Genomic DNA, 21,013 nt, shown 5'->3' on the forward strand with positions numbered 1-21,013 from the left:
CTGACCCACGTAAGCCCCAAGTTAGATACACTTTTCAGTTCCTTGTCTGTGTATTTATAGGCAGTTCTCACTTTGAGTAAGTGGACTGTTCTACAGATCTTCTCATAATGCAAATTTGCCCTTGGAAGGGAGGAAATGAGGAAGGAAAGATGGATGAAAGTTAGAAAGGGGGCCATGCTCCCACAAAGGGAGTAGGCCGGCACACAGTTCAAGGACAAATGAGGGCCAGGTACACAGAAGTGAAAGCAGGAGGAGGAACGTGAAGCACCAGAGCCAGCCAGGCACTGAGATGAAGAACATGTGGGGGCCAAACACCAACACAGACAGGAGAGAATGGGCAGTCATGGGTACCCAATAATAGACACTCAGACACAGAGCAGGTGGGTGGAGTGGGGCAAAAGTTTCCTCTCTAGGGGCTGGAGGTCTCAAGCCAAGCCCCTGATCTGACAACACCAGAGGCTTTTTCCACTTGTCCATTCTTCTGGAGGATGAGGGAGGGTTTTGGTTATTTGGGATATTTTTGGGTAGGGGAGGAGGTGGGAGGTATGGAGTATCGAGTTGGGGCCAGGAGCAGAGAGAAAGAGAGAGAACAGTACTGTACAGTAAAGTTAAGTTAGGTGTTTTTTTGAAATGTAGATTTCTTTCAGAATTCTTTAGGTGAAGTCAATTTTGCATGATGGGAATTTATGTGAAGAGAGAACTGCCAGTATTCTATTTTGCCTCATAGAACATAAGCTCTTTAAAGTCATGGATTGCTTTTTTTAAATTTTTTGGCCTTTGGATTCTCAATGCCCATGCATGCTGAATGAAACTAGATTTAGCAAAATAAGAGATCCTGAAATTTTATCATTCCTATTTCTGTATCAATGCTTATGCAAAGGGAGAAAAAAAATCAACTACAATGTTTCAACTCTAGGCTCATGAGAGAAATAACATCACTTAGGTGAAGTAGAGACTCTTTTGGTCCTATCATATGAGGAGGAATTCATGGGATGATAATGATAACAGCTTATAAAGCACTAAGAGTTCAGGGACAAATATTTGTCAAGCATCAGTTTGTATGAAACACACCACATGAAGTAGTATATATACAAAGGGGGAAAACCCTCAAGGAGCTTATAGTCTCAAACATTTTCTTATTTTATTCTCACAACAAAATATGTATAAATATTTTATTGATATTTTGCAGATAAGAAAACTCAGTTAAGTGACATAGCTAAGGTCACACAGCTAGTGAGGGATGGAGCCTTGATTCAAATCCATGTTGTTTGACTCCAAGTCTAGTATTCTTACCAATATTCTCATTTCCAACGCAATAAATGTTTATTAAATGTCTATTACAACAACAACAATAGTTAGCATTTATATAGTATGTTTAGGTTTGCAAAGCTCTTCCCAAATCTTACCTTATTTGATCCCTGAGAGATAGGTACTATTATTATCCCCCATTTTATGGATGAGGAAATTGAGACCAAGATTAAATGACTTGTCCAGGGTCACACAGCTAGTCCATGTCTGAGGCAGCATATGAACTCATGTCTTCCTGATTTCCAACACTCTATCCATTATGCTACCTCTGCTTACTATGAGAGACAGCATGGGGTCAGCTAGGTGGTGCAGTAGATAAAGCAGTGGCCCTGAAGTCAGGAAGACCTGAGTTCAAATCCAACCTCAGACTCTTACTAGCTGTATGATCCTAGGCAAGTTGCTTAACCCTGTTTGCCTCAGAGAAGGAAATGGTAAACCACTCCAATATTTCTGCTAAGAAAACTCCAAATGGCATCATGAAGAGTCAGACATGACTGAAACAACTGAACAATGATGACATGAAATAAGCAGTTAGAGAGCTGATCCTAAAGTCACCAAGACCTGGGTTCAAGTCTTACCTCTGACCCATACTGGTGGTATGATGCTAGACAAGTCCCTTAACCTTTCAGTGTCTAAGGCAGATATCTAAGAGTATTTACTGTAGAAGACTTACCTTCTCAAGGACATTACCTTCTATTGAAGGAAACTGGGGTTAGGGTTACACATAGAAATACATAAATATAATGGAGAAACTCCCTGGGAAAGTAAACACTACTAAACGCTACTAAGCTTTGCAGTAAACATGGACCATGTGTCCTTTCTGTCCCTTGTCTGTGCCTGGTGCTTTTGTTGAATGAATAAGGAACGAATGAATGGAAATAAGAAAGCACATAGAATCTGACATCATGATACAGTTCAATACAACTTGAAGTTTGTATAATCATGCCTTTGGGTTCTACAAATGTACTCATGTCAGTATCACTCCAAGTTTCTTCCCACTGTAGACAGATAAAGAAGAGACTTTCCCTCAAGCCAGTGAATTCTTGCTTTTCAACAACACAGAGGGCTGTGCTCAGTGAAGCTTCAGACATGGGTAGGGTTGCTTCAGACACTGACCTTGCCATGAGGTGGCACAGTTGATCGATTTTTAGGCCTGGAGTCAGAATGACCAGAGTTCAAATTTGACGTGCATGACACTGAGCAAGTCATTCAAACTCTACTTAGCTCAGATTCCTCAACCACAAAATGGGGGATAATATAGCCCTACCTTCCAGGGTTATTGTGAGGATCAAATGAGATAATTTTGTAAAGCATTTAACACAGAGTCCAGCAGCCACATGATGTTTATTGACTAGCTCACAGTAGGAACTTAATAGATGCTCGTTCCTTCCACCACCACCACCATACTATCCAGAAGGATGGTAATAAAAACAATCCTTCCAACCACACAGTATCTTAGGGCTCTTCTATACATTATAGCACTTGATCCTCACAGCAGTCCTATGAGGTAGGTAGAACAAATTTTATCTCCATAGATGAGGAAATCGAGATATAGAGAGGTTAAGCCACACAGTAAGCTAATAGTAGGGAGTGGGGGAAAGCCTTTCAGATCATTTAGAAGGCTATTCCATGCAACCCCACTCCACTCCTATATCCCCACTTCTCTCCAAGGGCTGGGCCATTCTCCCTATCCTGAAGATGCTATAGAGATCCATGTAGGCCCACTCCCTCATTTTTACAGTTGGGGAAACAGAGGCCTATAAAGGTGGCAAGACTTTGATCTAAGGTCACATATTTAGTAAGTGGCAGAGCACAGATATAGACTCGGGTCTCAAGTATAGCTGGGGAGCAAAGACTGCCAGCTTGATGCACTAGCCAGCCTAACACGCCCAAATGCATTCACAAACTTCTACCTCCCAGACCTGCACCTGGCTGACCATCCTCCTGATGCAGCACCAATGTCATTTTGTCAAGGATGTTGTCTCAGATGGGATGCCATTAACCAGCAACAGTAAGTAGCACGGAGGTTAATGGCAGTACTGTGTCTGCACTTGTCACAGCTCCAAATGTGACGTTAGTATTCTTAAAACAAAGACCACTCAATAAATATCTAGGCAGTACCCGAGAGTCTGCAAGGGTACTATACACTCATAATTTTGCTCAAAGATTACTCACAGTATATTTATCACAATTTACAATGTATTTACCACAAGGCTGAGTGCTCATGGATCTCCCTTTTTCCTATCAAAGGAACACCAAAAACTGGAGTGGGGGTTAGGGGAACATTTTAAATTTCTGTTTTAGAAGAGAAACAAATACATATAAAGAAGTTACAATCACTGATTTAAAAACTTTTATTTAATAACTACAATGTACTCTAATTCTCTAGTCAAGAGAGAAGGTGGAAAAAGAGAAAAAGAAGGAGACAGAAGGGAAGAGAAAGAAAGGCAGAAGTCTAGAGAAAAGGGGGGGGCATCAATAGGTTCTGAAGCTTTAGGCAAATAACTATAGTTCATATTTTCCTATTCAATGAGGAAATGGGTTTCAGAACATTGTCTCACACTCATAGTCCTTTGAAAAAAACTGGTTAGCTAGTTAACCACTCTTCAGAGCTCTCCATCTGCTCTTTACACCTTCAAAGGTTTCACTTCAAATGGGATAGACACAACAGCCCACCAAAGGAGAAAATATTCTCTGAGTTACAATAGCAGTAACCAGAGAACCATCACCCTGGGGACCAGAGGAAATCAGCCTAAGGTCACATTTCCTATCTACTTTCTATCATTTCAGAGAATGTGGTTCTCGTGTAAAGAAAAAGATGGGAAGAGGAAGACCAAATGCTAATCTAAGCAGAAGGCACTGAGAGGGGGAGGGAGGAAAACCAGCACAATGAGAACACTCAAAAGGCCAAAGACCACAGCAATGTGGCATGTGAACAGACCATCCCACTGCTGGGGGAGGAACAGTGAGCCCTCTGTCCGAGGCCTGTTGCAATGCCAACATCAGGATGGTACTGTGTGTTTCCTTTATTATTGCTTAGACAAAAATGTGTCAATAAAGAACAAAGGCCTCAAGCAAACCCTGATTTGAGGAAATTAAATGAAGCCACATTCCAAAATAACATTTGCAAAGAATATATTGACATGGGCTCCTGGAATACTGGAACTGGAACTGAGAATGATCCAGGAACCAGGATCCAGGAATTATAGTATGTATGTATGTATGCATTATGTTTGTATGTGTATATATGTATGTCTATGTTACAAATGTATATGCATTATACACATGTATATATACACATGTGCATATCTGTGAACTTGTATCTGTGTATAAAGATCTTGATGTCTCTGTATAGAAAACTCTTGGCAATTGATTCTACCTTTGAATTAAGTTGTTTAGGAGACAGAAGAAGGTACAGTAGAAGGGCATAGGCTCAGGAATCAGGGGACCTGCGTTCAAATCCCACCTCTAAGGCTTATTATCTGGGTGGTAACTTTGGACAAGTCATTTACTCTCCCTCAGCCTTGAGGTTCCAGGACTGGATGGCCTCTAAGATCCCTTCTGGCTCTAGATAAATGATCCATCCTATGCTTTTGCTCAACAACAAAGTAGCCATCTAAAGCCATCTCTCTGAACTTTATATATCATTCCTCCAGTGTCAGAGTAGGCAAGGCATTTTACCACTGGAGATGGGCCTCCATTTCTTATCTCTAAAAGGAAGGGAATGGTCCACAATGAGGTCCTAACATTCTTTCCAGCTCTAGGTTTGTGATTTTATGTCACTCTTCCAAACATTTCTCACGTGACTCTCCTTCATGTGCAATTACATTACAGCCAAATTAAACTATTCTGGAAATACACACTGAGCTTCCCTGCTTCCAGGGCTTTATTCACGCCATTCCCTCCAGCCAGAAATAACCTCATCATCAGCATCACTGCCTATTAAAAATCTCCCCATCTTCCAATGCCCAACTCAAATGCTACTTGCCCTTACAAAGGCTTTGCCAAGCTCTAAAACAGGTTGTAAAATTGTCCCTCATTCAAACTCCATAAAGACTTTGTTTGTGCCTCTCTCAGGGCACTTAACTTTAATAGAAAGCAGAAGTTGATTTGCACACTTCCCTGATCCTAGCCACTAAATTGTATGGTCACTGAAGTCTGAGACCGCAACCTAGTCACCTCTGAGCTCTCCTCAGAACAGTAACACAATGCCTTTGCACGTCATTGGGACTCAATAGATATTTGTTAAATGAATCAATTAACAAATGGATTTGGCACAGTTAGGATTTTCTCATGGATCACCAATTTTTAAATTATCAGTAAACAATCAGATATATGCCACTAAAACTATACTGAAAATAAATTAATCATAATTTGCTGGTTCAGAAGACAGTTCATGAGTCACGGGTATGTTAGGCAATATTCTGAGGAAAACATATAAGAGGTTCTTAGTAAATGCTTGATGAATTACATTTTGTTGTTGGATATCATTTATCATTTGACTGATAAAGCACTAAAGTGCTGCTTATCAGAACTCTGGATAATCACTTTTGGCCATAACTCCAAACAGAAAAAAAGACAAGCATTAAAGATAAATACATGTGCATGTATGTGTGTGCATGTGTGTGTACTACATGTATACATTACTTGTGTGTATATTTCCTTATTGTAAGCAAAAGACGTTGATAAATACACATGATTATAGAAAAAAGTCCCAGAACAGGAGAAGCCTTTTGAGGGTAAGGCGTATGGCAGGGAATCCAGACCTAAGATTCCATTGATAGGGGGAACTCCCAGTAAGGAAATCCCGTCTACTAATGCAAATTTATACTTTTTTAGAGAGTTGCCCAAGGCACTAGGAGATTAAGTGACTTGGCCAAGGTCACATAGATATTACGTGTCAGCAGCAGGACCTGAGCCCACATCTTCCTTACTCTGAAGCTAGATACGTGTTATGCCATGCTGCCTCTTCTTATAGATAAGGGGTCAAAATATATTAACAAGTGGTTGTAAAAAGAAAAAAAATGCAAACTAACAACTATATGAAGATAATACAGATCATTAAACATGAGACAAAAAAAATTAAAACAATTCTGAAGTCCCATATCATATTTGGCAAATGGGCAAATATGATAAAAGATAGAAATAGCCAGTGTTGGAAAGATAGGTATACATAGTTGGAAGAGCTGTAAATGGGTCCAACTACTGTGGAAGATAATTTGATAAAATTCTAGAAAAAGTAACTAAACTGTTCGTACTCATTAACCTAGCAATACTATTAGTGTCACATACCGCTGCTATCTATAACCAGTTACCGACACAGTGAAAAGCCCCCAAATATTTGTAACAGGACTTGTGTGGCAAAAGAAAACCAAAAAACGAAGAAACAAAGTGGGTGTTCAACAGTAGGGGAAAGGCTGGATAAATTGTTGCATACAAATGAAATAGACCATTACTGCATCCTAAGAAATAATAAATGAGAAAAACAAAGTAACGTGGGAAGAGCCGTATGAATAGATGCAGTGTGTCTAGCAGAATCAAGAGAACAACATACACAACGACTCCAACTATGTAAAGGAAAACAACACCATGAGACGTTGGATGTCATGACCAATCTTCTTTCTGCAAGACTAGTGAATCACTTCCCCTTGGTAGAAAGGTAGTGGACTACATATGCAAAATAAAACATAGTGTTAGATGTGGTTAATGTGTCCATATGTTTTGCTTAATTGTATTTCTTTATTACAAGAGAGGGTTTGGGAAGTCCAAAATGGAAATGAATGGAGGGAAGCGGAAAAGAGGAAGACATTAAAACATTTTATTAAAAAAGTAGATTGATCCCTACTTTGTCAATTACTAGTTAAGCAACATTAGGTAAGGCCCTTAACCACTCTAAGCCTCAGTTTCTTCATCTATAAAATGAAAATCATTATGGCTGCCAACCTACTCTGTTAGATTGTTGTGAGGTTTGAGATAAGGAGATAATTTCAAATAATTTGGAAATCTATAAAGCGCTATATAAGTGCAAAGCATTGCCAATATTATCTAAGTTAAACATGAAGATTAAAAAGGCAAACTGTAAATACTTAAGTTTATTTTCACAACTGCTTAGGCTAAATGTACTTACTTTGGAAGGCAGGATACATTGGAATCATGTTAGTTACGAGGAAGGCATCATACTTAGATTCTGTAGAAGAGCTCAGATCTAAAATTTTTAAATGAAAACAATGTAGTGTTAATTACTTAGACGTTACCAATATCAATTGTGTTAGATTCTCTAATAGGCAGCATATCTACCTTTTTCCCTCTTCCTACTCCCCCTTCCTCTAACCATATTCTTATATACATATTCTTCCTCTCTCCTACTCATCCAAGTACAAGTGCATGAATGTGTGTGTAAACACACACACACACATACACACACACATACACATTCCTCATCTTCCCTCCTTCAATCCCCTCCCATTTTTCTTCCCTTTATTTCTATTCCTTTCATTGCTTCTTCCTACCAATTCTTTGGATCTAGATAAGGATTAACCAAAGATCCTGCTTATTCCAATTGGGGAAATTCAATGTGTCTTTTTTAACCCCCAGATTGAGAAGGGAAAAAAAAGACAAACTAAATTGATCAAAGTTAATAAAAGTAATTACAAAATATCAAAATGCTTCTTAGAGATTGTTTCTATTGTGTTTATTAAAATATATGATTAAAACATAAAAAATATGATTAGAAACAAATGCAAGTGTCAGACCTTAAACCATATTATAAGGGGAGAGCAATGCTGAAGTACAAAATGGATAATTTTGATTATTTCAAATTAAAATGTTCCTGTATAAATAAAACCTACGCAGCCAAGAATAGAGAGAATGCAGAAAACTTGTGGTGGAACTCTCATAGAAAATCTCTCAGATAGAATGTGATTGGGTCGGAATATTGTTGTGGTATAGGAAATGATGAACTGGTAGATTTAGAAAACTATGGAGAAAGACTTGGACTTACAAAAGAAGATGCCATCCACCTTCAGAGAAACAGATGGCAAGTGAAAATAAACATAATATGGTTTCATGTGTTTATGTAAATATATACATATACATACACACATACATATATGCATTTGAATGTGTATATATATATATGTATATGTTTATAGATATCTATGAAGATCTATATATGTATATATCCACATACATATGTGTGTGTGTTTCCACATTCAATTTCAGTGAAGGTGGGGAGTGGAATAAAATAAAAACTGCACAGAAGACAGCAAAAGAAAACCTACAAGGAAGCAAATAAAAGATGCACAGCTTTGAAAATAATGTGTAGTATTTATTACATAGGTTTTCTTGAGTTGGAAATTTATTGCTTTATATTGAATCCTCTCTTACATCCTGCTGTATACATGGCAATTTTTTTCTTCTCTTATTTTGTATTTAAGTTTAAAATAAATTTTAAAACTTAAAAAAAGAAAACAAATACATTTGTCACTTTCTCAGTAGAAAGAATACTGACCTTGAAGTTAGAAACCTGGGTTCATGACCTAGCTCTACCACTTACCAACTGTGTGACCTTTGGAAAAATCATTTTTACTTTTCTGAGCCTTGATTTCTCCATTTGTAAAATGGTGCTAATACTTGTTCTACCCATCTCACAGGTGTGCTTTATGGAAAATACTGTATAGTCTAAAGATAGATAGATAGATAGATAGATAGATAGATAGATAGATAGATAGATAGAAAGACAGACAGACAGATAGACAGACAGATAGACAGACAGACAGGCAGACAGACATAGGTATAGGTATAGATACATATGAGAGTTACTGTTAATATTGTTGCATTTCCTCTCACTAGAGGCTTCTCCCTGTTCAAGGTCTTAACTACTGTTTCCTTTGCTGGTCCACTTAGGAAAACTAACAAGAGTTATACTACCTGTTCATCCAGCTCCATCTCATCCACAGGTATATCACAAGACATTTTGTCAAGAGCTTTGCTGAAATGCAATTACATTATGCCCATGGCATTCCTCTATCTGCCAACCTGGATTTGGAGTCTGAAGAGCTGGATTCAAATACTGCCTCAGCTACTTACAGGTTACCTGTGTAAGTTCAGTGAGTCACTTGCCCATTTGGGGCTTCAGTTTCCTCATCTATCCTGTGAGGAGGTTGGACAAGGTGATCTCTTAAGTCCCTTCTAGCTTTGAAGTCTATGCCACTAAACTGGTTCGCATTTAGCTGAATCTGTAAACACACTTAACCAGAAGACTGCTAAATTTGACACAATGTGTTTCACCATGCATCATCCAGCCACCTGATGACCAAACACTGGCACCAAACAACTTACGGGGAGGAAAGAGGAATCCATAGGAGATCTGTTTATCATTTTTGTAAGCCAAACAATTCTGACTGTAACTTGGAGAAACGCGAACATCCGGTCGTACACAATTGGTCAAGTGCTCAGGAATGCTAGAGACCTCAGCCTGCAGCAAAAGGCAAATGAACACCATGATGCTAAGGTTGGGTTTTTTTTAAAGGACGTTGAAATCAGCATGAAAAAGAGGATAGGATTGGGAGAAAAGGCTTTTGCCTTACCTCATCTAGTTTCCTAAAAAAAAAAAGCACGATTCTAGCAATTGTAGCATACATCCTTCATGCACAAACATGTACCACTAATGAACTTAAAAACTGAGTTTCTGACAGTGGGAAGCGATTGTTTTTTGTGTCATCTCAAGAATACACAGATAATCCTAACTAGAAGGTCTCTAAGCATTTCAGGGCCTTAGTTTCCTGATATGTAAAAAAGAGGAGGTAGGTAAGGTAGCAAGGTGGACAGAGTCAGTAATATCTGGCTTCAAGCACTGCCGCAGACACTTCCTTAGCGGTGTAACCCTGAGCCTAATACTCTCTAAGTCTCCCTTTCCTGACCTTAAAACGGAGATAATAATAACACCTGCCTCACAGAGTTGTTGGAAGGATCAAAAGGCATAACATGTAAAGCAATTTTCAAAACTGAAAGCATTATCATCAATTATTATTGTATTATTATATATCATTATTATTACATTATCATATATTATTAATTATTATTATAAATCTAGAGCTGGAACAAACTTCAGACTCATCCAGTTGAAGACACATTTTACAGATAAGGAAACTGAGATCCGGGGAGATTAAGTGATTTACTCAAAGTCATCAAGTCAATTAAGCATCAGAGGTAAGACTGGAATCCAGGCCCTCTGACTTCACAGTCAGTGTTCTGCCAGTTCAAAATTTCATGACTGCAGGCAAGCAATATACTATAGGGAAAAAAGAACCAGCTCTAGAATTAGAGGACCTGTTTTCCAATCTCATCTTTAATACTTACACTACCTGTGTTACTTCCTCTTCCTGGTCCTTAGTTTCCTCATTTGTAAAATTAGAAGGTTAGACCCAGTGATCTCTGAGGTCTTTTCAGCTTTACATGTATGGTCCTATTTCTCTCTCTGGTCTTCAAGTCCCTTCTCTACACAACGAAGACAGTGACATTTTCGCTGTCTGCTTCATGGAGTTGTCATGAGTTTTGAAGAAGATAATAAATGTGAAAGCTCGAAAATGGCACCCATCTTCTACCCTCAGCAAACTTCCACTATCCTCCTTTGACTACTGGAGATGCTCCGCGGTAGTCTAACTTAACACTGACAGGGACGGTCTAGAGGAGATTTATCTGGGAGAGCTTAAGACTAGAAGGAATCTTCTTTCCAACCTTAGCATTTTATGATTCTATGATAAATTTACCTTTTCTTTCTAAAAAGTTGATCAAGGTATTGTTTTTTTTTAATCTAAAGAAAGACCTTCATAGCTTTCCTCTCCTTCACAGAACCTATATTCCTCCCAAGCAGCAAGTTAGATCTTTAGCATTTCAATGTATTCAGTGGTTACCTAAGTGTCTGAACAAGTCACTTTATCTACCTCCCAAAGCTAAAACTGTACTGAGGCATTTGGGGGATTTGCTCCACTTGGGGATACAGAGCCCAGTTGGGAGCTTGCCCCTCATCATCTGGTAATTTACATTTTTATGTGCTCCGTAACTATTTCAGGCATAAGAGTTGACATTTACAATGTATTTTAAGATTTTCAAAGACTATTTATTATATACATTATCTTAGTTCAATCTAATAGCAACTCTATAAGGTGGGTGCTATTATCATCTCCATTTTATAGATGAGAAAACTAAGGTTCAGTGATGACACAGGACCTATTAATAACAAAATTCTTGCCTATGGCCCTTATCCCTTTATACCTAATTTACTTTGAGGAGTAATTTGGAAACTGAGAGAAGTGTGATCATGCAATGAGTCCAGTTTCTGGGACTTTTCTCACTAAGAAAATTTAAAGCTTTGTCTAAACACAATTTAAGTAAGCTACAGTATTTATCTTCCTATTAATACATGGAATATGATGTAATATCAAATACTGGAAAACCCAATTCTTTCAATGACCTGTTTGGAAACAGTATAGGATGTCCACAGTGGCATTAGGAGTGTTTCACTATAGCCGCTTTCAAAATCATGGTGATATAAGATATTATATCTAGTCCGATAAAGTACTGCAGGACGACCATAAAGGAGATGTCTCTCTAGGAAAGGAAAAAAAAAACAATGGATTTCATTAAAGACTTAGATTGTACAAACGATATGGAAAAGATATTGGAGGAGGGCCAAGTTGTCCAAAATTTGCTCACTTTAGTAAAAATATAGCATCTTCCCCTTAATTTAATCAAGTTAGTGCCTAACCCTCTTTGTGGTTTATCTGATCACCTTGGAAGAATAGTGTTTCCTTTTTTAGACAAGAAGTTACAAATAGAGTAGAACTTCTTTACTTACAAAGCTTTTTCATATGTATTGTCTTATTTGATTTGTTTTCTACATAAACCAAAATAATCATTTTAAAATTTTAATAATTTCTTTATGCTGTCATTTTAGGCTGTGTATCTTTTAATCTTAAATTTAAAAGCTGGCGTCAGGGGTAGGGAAGTTCTATAGTCACTTCTGGAATGATCTGGCCAGATAAAAGATAAATAATAGTCTTATTTTGATGTCACTCTGTCAAGACCTTCATCACTGCCATCTAGTGACTTCTAAGACACTCTACCAGGGATGGGGAACATGCCACCTTGAGGCCACATGTGGCTTTCTAGGTCCTTGGGTGCAGCCTTTGGACTGAGTCCAAGTTTTAAGGAACAAATCCTTTTATGGGGATTTCTTCTATGAAGTTTGGATTCAGTCAAAGGGCTGCACTTGAAGACTCAGAGGGTCACATGTGGCTTCAAGGCTACAGGTTCCCCACCCCTGCTAACCACTTCCTCAACAATTACAGTACTAGGGCCACATTCTTCCATCTACCCAAACCCCTGCTCTCAGCCTAAACCCCTTTAATATTCACAATTATGATCCTTCACACATCCTAGACCGCTTTAAGTCCCAAGGCCTGTCTACATTCTATAAGGGTAAACATAGTAAGACCTTACCAACACATGAAACTATTCCACCTCCATTATGAGCTTTGAACTCTCTCCCCTCTCTGGGTCACAAGCTCCTGTCTTTCTCCTTCCCCCATTTCTTCCTCATCCCCAACTGGCTCAGGGCCTTCATGGTACAATCTGGTTCTCCCAATCTATATCCCCTAATCTGGTGCCACTTCCCTCTAATTATACTTCCTTTGATTGTTCCTTCTTGGTCTTCTTCAGTACAGCTTCCTCTTCTTTTAACTAAGTCTCCCCAAGGCCTTCTCTATCGTCCTCCTTGAAGACCTCATCCATTCCCAAGGTTTTAATTATCACCTCTATGAAAATGATTCCAAATTTATATTTCCATGCCCATCTTCTTCCCAGAACTCAAATTTTGCTTCTCCAACTGCCTTTTGGACACCTTCCCCTGGATGTCCCCCCAGTATTTGTCTCAATAGGTCTAAAACTGAACTCAGTCCCCACCCACCCACCCCCAACCTCAAAAAACCTATTCCTTCCTCCTTAACTCTTTCTGTTGCTAGCATGAATATCTTCCCAGTCAATGAGACTCTAAACAAATGAGTCATCCTTCTTCTTTCATCTCCTTCACCCTCTACATTCAACCAATAGCTAAATCCTGCTAATTCTACCTGAACAATTTCTCTCAAATGTTCCTCCTTCCTCCACATTTATAAGCCCACCAACTCATTACCATTCACTTAGATTATTGCCATACTATTCTTTTAGGTCTTACTGGGCCCATTATTTACCTTTTCTAATTCATACTTCATACTATTAATGAAATAATGCATCAAAGCAAAGGTCTAATTATGTTAGTCTCTGCTCCAAACCTTCACTGGCTCCCTATTAAGTATAGGAAAAACTAAACTCCTTACCTTGTAGTCAGGCTCCTCCAATCTCATTAGACTGGCTCCAATTGACCTACCTTTCCAGACTAGTTTCCCACTCCCTCCTCCTGCTCTACATTTCATTCAATAACCAGCTGATCCCTGAGTCCTGCACAGTCTAGCCTTTGTTCATTCACCTTCTTTCCATGACAACACACTCTGCTCCACATTTCTGAATCTTAAAAACCCTCTCACCCTTCAACACTCAGATAAAATTCCAACTCCTCAAAGAAAACTCCTGATTCTCCTGGCTATAAGTGATCTCTCCTTTCCTGAATTTTTCTTACACTTTATCTGGATCTCACTTTCACCCTTATTCCATTCTACCTTGGTCCTATGAATTTAAAATAAGAAAATATTTGGACAGTACTTTGCAAACCTTAAGATGCTATGTAAATGCAAGCTACTTTATTTTTATATTACATATCAATCAAATAAGATAACATATGTAAAGCACTTTGTAGATCTTAAAGAGCTGTATGAATGTCAGCTCTATTATTATTACTATTATTATTGCTATTATATCATATCTTCCCCCTATTAAACTATAAGCTCTTCAGGGGCAGGCCCTGTCATTCTTCATCTTTGTATCTCAGGCACCTACCATAATGCCTTAGATCAAGCAGATGCTTAATACAGTCTTGTTGATTTGGATTTACTCAATTAATTAAATTTGGCCCCAGGAGGGATTAGTCAAATGAAGTGATCAAATGAACCAGTGATTTAATCAAGTGGAAGGCTCTCTGTTGATCATTATTTGCAAACTGAAATTCGAATATGCATTATTTGAGCATTAAAGAAAATAGTGAGGAGTATTTAAAGTAAGCAGCTTTATCACATGAAGAAAGGGAATCTCCTCAGGTAAGACATTAAACAAACATGTATAAATAAAATAAGTGTAAGTTTCAGAGGGTCATTCCTTCTACTGATGGAGGTAGGGAGGGAAGGATGATAGTTTGAATTTCGATTTTCAAGAACCTCCATCAAGGTTCCCAAATGTTGCTTCAGACAAATGTGGGGAAAACCATTCTCAAATTTGTTCAAATTTGATCTCAGATAATTGACCCTACTTACTAGCTGTGTGACCCTGAGCAAGTCACTTACTCCAATTGCCTCACCAAAAAGGTAAAAAAGAAAAAAAGGAAAAAACATTCTTAAAACTTTCACACATACATATCAGAAGTGGCAGAAAACTTAAGTGATCTATTTTGGAAAGGCCAAAGACTGAGCTGTCCCAATTATAGAAAAATGGGACTTGGTAACCTGAAGGCAAAATATTTTGTGCCCGAGGCTTGGATGATTAAAGGTCCCCCAAATGATAATCAAATTATCCTTATTTCATTTAGGAAAAAAAAATTCCTGGCAATCACTTATTCAATTCTTTATACATGTTGTTTTAATTGGAGTGTTACCATTCTATGCAAATAACCAAGAAAACCCTTTGGAGTATACTTTGGAAGATCCCCCCAAGTAGAACCATTGATTTGAGGCAAAAGGGCCCACCCTGCTCTCACAAATTTCCCATGGATGTTTTGGGACTCATCCGAGTCATAATAAGAGGCATAAGCCTCATTTCATGCACTATACTTGGGAGACCAGAGTAGGAATTGTAGCCAAGGGAGATATCATTGGGGGTAAGGGGGGGGGGAGGGAGAGAAGCCACCAAATCAGAGCCGTCATACTTGGGGAACAGGCGAGCCAACCCAGACCTTCCTTCAAAACTCAAACCAAACCTTTTCTAGGCTCAAAAATTCCATTAACGTTTTCCTTGTTTTCATTTTTGCTGCCTCTGAATTTTCTGGTTTCAGCTGGAAGCAGAAGCATCAAAATTCTATGAGAGGCTATTCTCATTTTATTTGTTCAACTTTAAGTGCTTACCAAACACATTCCTCAAAAAATCTGAATACAAACCCAATATTCCAGATCTATTCCACTGGGGAAGCAAAGGATTAGCAGCTGCTTCTCATTGTCACTCCTAATGCTGCTCTCCTCACAGCAGGCTTTTAACTATCAATTTAGAGTGTTTATTGACTCCACCAGTTGGGACACTCCCCACCATCTCCCATCTCATTTTTGACTACTCCTAAACAGGGACCTTCTTTCACTGCAAGACAGGGAAACGTGATGGCTGCCCCAAGCTCATTACTGTTTGTTTCAGCTTCTATGTCTTCATGCTATTTATGCTATTCCTTACTATCCAATGTGTAAACATACATGAACACACACACACACACACACACCCTCATCCTCTCCACCAAGAAACCCCTCTTTTAAATTCTTGCTCAAGATTCTCTTCCTTTAGGCAGCCTCCCCAGATCAACCCCACTCTTCTCTTCTCATTTCTGCTTGTTTTAAGCTCTTAAATTATGTTTTGTTTCAAATAACATTTGTTTAATAAGTATTTGTTTGAGCACCTATTATTTGCGAGGTATTGTGGTAGTCTGTGGTAGAATACACAAGAACCATCCCTGCTCTCCTGGAGTTTACTGTCTAGTTACTAGTTACTTCTCAGCAGATTGTATATTTAGTCTCCCTAATTAGATTTTAAACTCTTCAAAGACAAAGACCCAGAATCCTATTAATTGTGTTTAGTATCTGTCTGTGGAGTATTCAAGACATGGGGCCAGATTGGGGGGTATTGGGGGTGGGGAGAGACACAAAAGCTTGTCTATCTTACCAGGATAAGTTGTTATCTACATTTAATTTCCCACTGCATGCCTTTGCATAATCCATCCCCTGGTTTGAAATGGAATTTTTCCTCATCTCCACCTCTCAAAATCCCCATCTTCCATCAAGGTTCAACTCAAGTACATCCTACTCCACAAATTTTTCCCTGAGCTTCCAGGGTAACAGGATCATAGGATCATAGAGTTATAATTGGAAGGGGGCTTAAAGACCATCTAACTAAACTGTTCATTGTTCAGATTAGGGAACGGAGGCCCAGAGAGGTTGTGACTTTCCCAAGGTCATATTGGTACCAAATGACAGATGCAGGATTTGAACCTAGATTTTCTGACACCAAAACCAATCCTTATTCCACTATACACTATTGGTTCTCATTCGCTCTCACGCTCTCTCTCTTTCTCTCTCTCTCTCTCCCTCTCCCTCTCTCTCTCTCTCTCTCTCTCTCTCTCTCTCTCTCTCTCTCTCTCTCTCTCTCTCTCTCTCTCTCTCTCATAGAAGCTACATGAATACAGATATTTTTTGTATCTACACATCTACCACAGCATCTCACACATAATAGTGCCTTCATATCTGTGAAGTGGAATCCAATCAGCAAGGAAGGATAGAAAGGATAGTCTCCAATAGGGAAAGAAAGAATACTCAGATTCTCAAAGCATCCATGGTACCCAAACTTTGAAAGCAATTTCCCTACCCAGACACTGATCCACAGGGTCTGGGATAGATCCACTTGAATCATAACAATTTGGCCCACAAAACAGAGTTAATGCCTCATTTCTCTTTGTAAAAATTATTTCAACTGGAGTCATGGCTAAGATAGGAAGATCTGGATTGGAACAGTAGCAAGGTTCAGAAAATTCAGAATCTCAGCCCAAGCTCCTTCTTGTGAAATTGTGGAAAAGCCACACAACTTATTTCTGGGTGGGAAACATTGTCTTCTGCCCTAATGAAGTCACATATGCATATGTATTACAGGTCACAGTCCAAGGGCATGAAAGCTTTGATCTCACAATGGTCATTGCTAGAGATGATAAGTGTGTCACACTTCTTTTTCAGTGTGTGATGGGATTGTTTCTTCTTCAAATTATCCTTTTCTTTTCTTCTCAGTCTAAGTTACCACCCGCTAGAATACCAGACAGAGGCTTTCCTCCACTTCCCAGGTCAGTGTTTACAGTGGCTTCTTGGACTCTCTGATGCAAGCCAGGGTTCTCCTCCATATGCCGCACTTGGCAGGACATTCATAGCCAAGTCTTTTTAAGTGTTGTGGTCCAATTCTTTTTTAAAGGCTTCCAAAGTCTGGTCATCCAAACTTGAGTTTCTATTTCTTTTCCCTCCTCAGTTTCCTGATTCATATTCCCACGGATTAGCTGGCCGACTTTTCAACCACAAGAAAATCTTTCCTCTTTCTCTTTTCTCTATGTCTTTGCTCTCACAATAAGATGCTCTTGAAAATTCTGAACAGGATCTCAATTGGGGAACCCACTGTGTTATAAACTAAATTTCTCTTGCTCTCTAGCATGAATGCTCTCCTCAATAGTACAGTGATTCTTTCTGTCCACTTTCTTTCAGGCAAGTCAAACTTTCATCCCGGAAAATAAAATTTAAATACTTTCTCTTTGTAAGTGTTCTTTACCCTTCACAGAATTTCAGAGTTAGAGGCAATCTAGTCCCACTCATGCCTGAACAAGAATCTCCTTTACAAGATGCTGGACAAGTGGTAATACAGCCTTTGTTTGAAGGCCTCAAGGAGCAGAGGACTCACTACCTTTGAAAACAACCTATTCCACTTTTAGACAGCTCTAATCGTTAGGACATTTTTCCTTACATCAAGTGTAATTTGCATCTCTCTAATTTTTACTCATTGCTTATAGCTGTTGCAGAGAAGATTGTCTGATCTCATTTCTGCACAACAGTTCTTTAAGTACTGGAAGAAAACTATCTCTAATATGCTAAAGCTATCTATAACCTAATTCTTCTCTTCTCCAAACCTAAGCATTCCCATGTCTTTCAGCTGATCTTTTTATGGCCCGGTTTCCATGCCTCTAACCATTTTTACTGTCCTCTGCTGCATATGCCACAGTTTATCAATAACTCTCCTAAACTGTGGTACTCAAAACTTACCATTATGTTCCAGATATTATCTGACCAGAACAATGTACAATGACTTTATTATTTTCTTCATACTAGACACGATGCCTCTATTAATAGGGTATAAAATGACATTAGCGGTTTTTTGGCTACCCCTGTCATTGTTGACACAGTGAGCTTGTAGTCCAGTAAAAACCATTCATTAAAACTGCTGTGTAGCCATGCCTCCCCTATCCAGTACTTAAAGAATTACTTTTTTAAAAAAAACCCTAACTATAGGACTTTGCATTTATCACTTCTTAATTTCATCTTATAAGAGGAATTGTGGCATATGGGCATTGGTGAATACCCTATGCCCTAATTATTTTTTGGGATCTTATAGAAAAGATCCTCAAATAAATACAGTTTGGACTAGAAGACCTCTGAGATCCCTCCCAGCTCTGAGATTCTGTGATATGTTGTCTTTCCATCCACCTTTAGCAATGGTCCTATATATTCTTTGCCCTTCTCTTTGTTCTCAATATAGCTTTTAAAAGTCCCTTTTGTTGTCCTTGGCATTCACGAACAGCCTCAGTTCATTATGAGCTTTAATGTTCCCAATACTATTCTTGTGGCACTATGTTCTTTTTTTGTTATTATCTTCAGTTATCTTCTCCTGCTTGTAGATATCTTTTCAAAGACTAAACTAATCTATGCAATTACTGCACACATATCAGTCTCTTAGACATGCAACTTTAGGCAAGACACTAATTTCTCCATGCCTCAGTTTCCTCATTTGTAAAATGTGGATAATGATTGCAACTAACCTCATAGGATTCTTGCAAGGATCAAATGAGAATATGCATCTGTGTATGTACATATGTATGTATGTATGTATGTATGCATGTATATGTATGCATAGCACTTTACAATCCTTATAGCAGTATACTAACATTAGCAGTTATTGTTATTATTATCAAGACAAACTTTATCCTTCTTTGCCATCAGAATCATTTGCTTGTTTCATCAGAATTTTATTCATTTGAATATTTCATTCCTCTTGGACTAGCTTGCCCTGCAGAATTTAGGCTATGAGATCCCAATCAGTTTGTTTTCTGAACCCTTAGAAATCTCTCACTCAAAAATCTAAGGTGTACAAGTATTTATAGCTTTCTCTTTATCTATCATAAATTCTATGATGGAGCATCCCCTTCTATCTATCTTCTACCCAGGGGTGGGGAACCTGTGAGCTCGAGGCTACTTGTGGCCCTCTAGGTCCTCAAGTGAGGCCCTTTGATGGAATCCAAACTTCACAGAACAAATTCCCTTAATAAAAGGATTTGTTCTGTAAAACTTGGATTCAGTTAAAAGGCTGTACCCAAGGACCCAGAAGGCTACATGTGGCCTTAAGGCTGCAGGTTCCCCACCAATATCCCATCAATTCTCCTTTAGCAGCCAATTCTCTTTGGGACCAGAATCAGGTCCAGAGTAACCTATTCTCTCTATCTCTTCCTCCACCTTTTGAAGGATGAATTTAAAGGCAAGTCAGGAATTTATCAGGTGTATTGCTTTTAGGGGAGCAGAAGAAAAGAAAAGAGAGATGGGAGAGGGAGGAAGGGTCAGTCCTATATATTATGGTCTCTGCTAGATTTATGATCTATTTATTGTCTTCTGCTTCCTCCTTCTGTCCAGCTCCTCTCTAGGATATTCTGTCCACAATATCACTTACGTCTCTCCCTCCCCAAATGCTCACTACCATGCTTCCCCCTCCAGTTCATGGATTTTCCTGCATGAGTCCATTTTCTTGATCCAATGCTTCTCTTTCACCACTTTTAGTTAATCTGTTCCTTTGAAATAAGGGATCCCTTTCCATAGCTATATTCCAGTATGAGTCATAGTGATACCTATAAAATAGCTCCTTTCATTAATGTGCTTGTAGATATGATTTATCACTGCACACATTCTACCCCCCATTTGATCATAAAACTCTTTGAGGGAGGTAACTGTCATATTTCATCTTCTTGTCTTTTCCTCCACTACTTTTGATGAAGAGTTGAACTGCAAATTAAAATGTACAATAAAATATCCATTGAGTTGCATCTCTACATATAAACAATTCATTACTACCAAAACATGTCAGGATAGTCTAGCTACATTAAGTGAACAGTTCTTGCAGGTGTATCTGGCTCATACTGGTTATTCCAGAAACCTCTGAAAGAATCAAGATTTCTCTGAACAACACGTGCTCATGTATACACACACACACACACAACACACACACACACACTAATAGGATCAGTCAGTTTCCACTCTGGTAGAACATTTCATATTTTGGAGATGTGAGGCCCTTGGACCTGCATAAATTAGATGTTTATTTTCTTTTGATGAAGTTCTTTTTGGCCCCAGATATTGGAACTAATATCCATAGGTGGAAGTTGAGAAGTGAGTGATTTAGGTTTGATGTAAAGAAGATCACCTAATAATTAGAGCTGTCCAAAAGTAGAATGGGCTGCCTTAGAAGCAGTGGGTTCCCCTTCATTGAAGCCCTTCAAGCAAAAGCTGGACAA

At 38.6% G+C, this 21,013-nt stretch overlaps 1 protein-coding gene across 6 annotated transcripts in view; it reads right to left on the reverse strand.

The window, feature by feature from the left end:
- ENPP2 (ectonucleotide pyrophosphatase/phosphodiesterase 2) overlaps window positions 1–21,013 on the reverse strand; it is a 190,918-nt gene that overhangs the window by 13,831 nt on the left and 156,074 nt on the right. For 4 of the 6 annotated variants that reach the window (XM_078153710.1, XM_078153709.1, XM_020975536.2 and 1 more), the window contains 4 exons: window positions 15,431–15,505; window positions 11,783–11,919; window positions 9,649–9,784; window positions 7,436–7,513 (listed from right to left, as the gene is read on the reverse strand). In XM_078153710.1, the coding sequence (XP_078009836.1) occupies window positions 7,436–7,513; window positions 9,649–9,784; window positions 11,783–11,919; window positions 15,431–15,505 (426 nt within the window). The remainder of the gene's footprint in view (window positions 1–7,435; window positions 7,514–9,648; window positions 9,785–11,782; window positions 11,920–15,430; window positions 15,506–21,013) is intronic. The other 2 variants (XM_020975540.2, XM_020975538.2) reach the window with 1 other exon arrangement.

This window comes from Phascolarctos cinereus, unplaced genomic scaffold (assembly GCF_003287225.1).
Source record: "Phascolarctos cinereus isolate Bilbo 61053 unplaced genomic scaffold, phaCin_HiC Scaffold_4;HRSCAF=312, whole genome shotgun sequence".
In the NCBI taxonomy this organism is placed as follows: domain Eukaryota; kingdom Metazoa; phylum Chordata; class Mammalia; order Diprotodontia; family Phascolarctidae; genus Phascolarctos; species Phascolarctos cinereus.